This window comes from Trypanosoma grayi (genome assembly GCF_000691245.1).
Source record: "Trypanosoma grayi strain ANR4 Tgr_2188_V1, whole genome shotgun sequence".
Taxonomy (NCBI): Eukaryota; Euglenozoa; class Kinetoplastea; order Trypanosomatida; family Trypanosomatidae; genus Trypanosoma; species Trypanosoma grayi.
The window spans coordinates 1-1,151 of record NW_008827806.1 but is presented as its reverse complement, the minus strand read 5'-3'; the positions used below and the strand labels follow the sequence as shown (position 1 = coordinate 1,151).

At 62.8% G+C, this 1,151-nt stretch overlaps 1 protein-coding gene across 1 annotated transcript; it reads right to left on the bottom strand.

Annotated features, from left to right (window-relative positions):
* Positions 1-380: 380 nt before the first annotated feature.
* On the bottom strand, positions 381-1,025 carry DQ04_21881000 (phosphatase-like protein; the record flags this gene model as incomplete). Its single annotated transcript, XM_009318044.1, has 1 exon — positions 381-1,025. The coding sequence occupies one exon, from the start codon at positions 1,023-1,025 to the stop codon at positions 381-383; it is 645 nt and encodes a 214-aa protein (XP_009316319.1).
* Positions 1,026-1,151: the final 126 nt, after the last annotated feature.

Sequence of the window (1,151 nt, the reverse complement as noted above, 5' to 3'; positions counted from 1 at the left end):
CCGCCGCCGCCGCTCAGACGGCCGGAGGAGGGGCCGCATGCCGTCGCCCGCTCGGACAGACTCTTATACCCGCAGGGGGAACGTAAAAACGCAAAGAGAGAGAGAGAGAGAAAAAGAAGGGACATCGGAGGCGCAAGTGGGAGAGGGGCAACAGCAGGAGAGCCGCAAGTGGGAGGGCGCAGGCCGCCCAGAACAAGAGGCAACATGAGCAGCGCAATAAGTCACACAGAATAGTGATAATAGAGATCAAGAAAAAAAGAGAGTGGAAGAGAGAGAGAGAGAGAGACATACGCCGCCCCCTTTGGGAACGCACCGACGCACAGCTGAGCATGTCGCGTCGGTGTTCTGTCCTTCTGGTCTTCGTTCCTCGTGCCTCCCCTCTAGTCAGTGTAGGGCTTCGCCTCCATGCCGGTGGGGGGCTCCGCCGTCACCTCCCGCCGCCCCACGTCCTCCCAGTTCGTCGACAACACCGTCCCATTGCTCTCCAGAAACGACTTCATCATCGCGCGGCGCTGCTCGTCGGTGCCGTTGCCGTATATCTGCTGGAAGAGCGCGTTGAGCGCCTGCTCCCCCTCCGGCTTGGGGTCTTCGTCGTCGAGCTGCACGGCACTCCAGTCCTTCCCGCGGCTGTTCGGGTAACTGAGCTCCTTCGCGGTGGGTGGCAGCCGCGCCGCTTCTGTTGCTGGTGCCTCTGCCAGCGGTAACGCCACGTCGCCGTCGGGTGCCTGCAACGCCGGCCACTGCGACTCGCTCGCCTTCTTGAGCACCACCTCGACCTTCATCGGCCGCACGTGCACCACCGGTGCGCCAGCGGCAAGCGGGGAGTAGAGACGGTCGACGTTGTGCTGGTACTCGCGGCCCGCCGCGTCGAGGCGGATGCTCACGAGCAGCGACTGCGCGGCCGCCTCCACCCGCACGTCCCCCTCCTGCCGGTCGCGCACGTAGAAGGTGAGGGTGAGCTGCGCAGGTGACTGGAACCACTCGAAGCGCACCGCACCGTCGAACGGCTTTGTTGATGAACTCATTGGCGTCCTGCCGCAGGGGAAAGAAAAAGGTTTTGTGTGTAGTGTGTAGTGTGCTTGCAGCGAAGCGCCGATGCACCAGCCTCAGCAGACAAGAGCCACCGGCGAAAGGGAAAAGGAAAAAAAAAA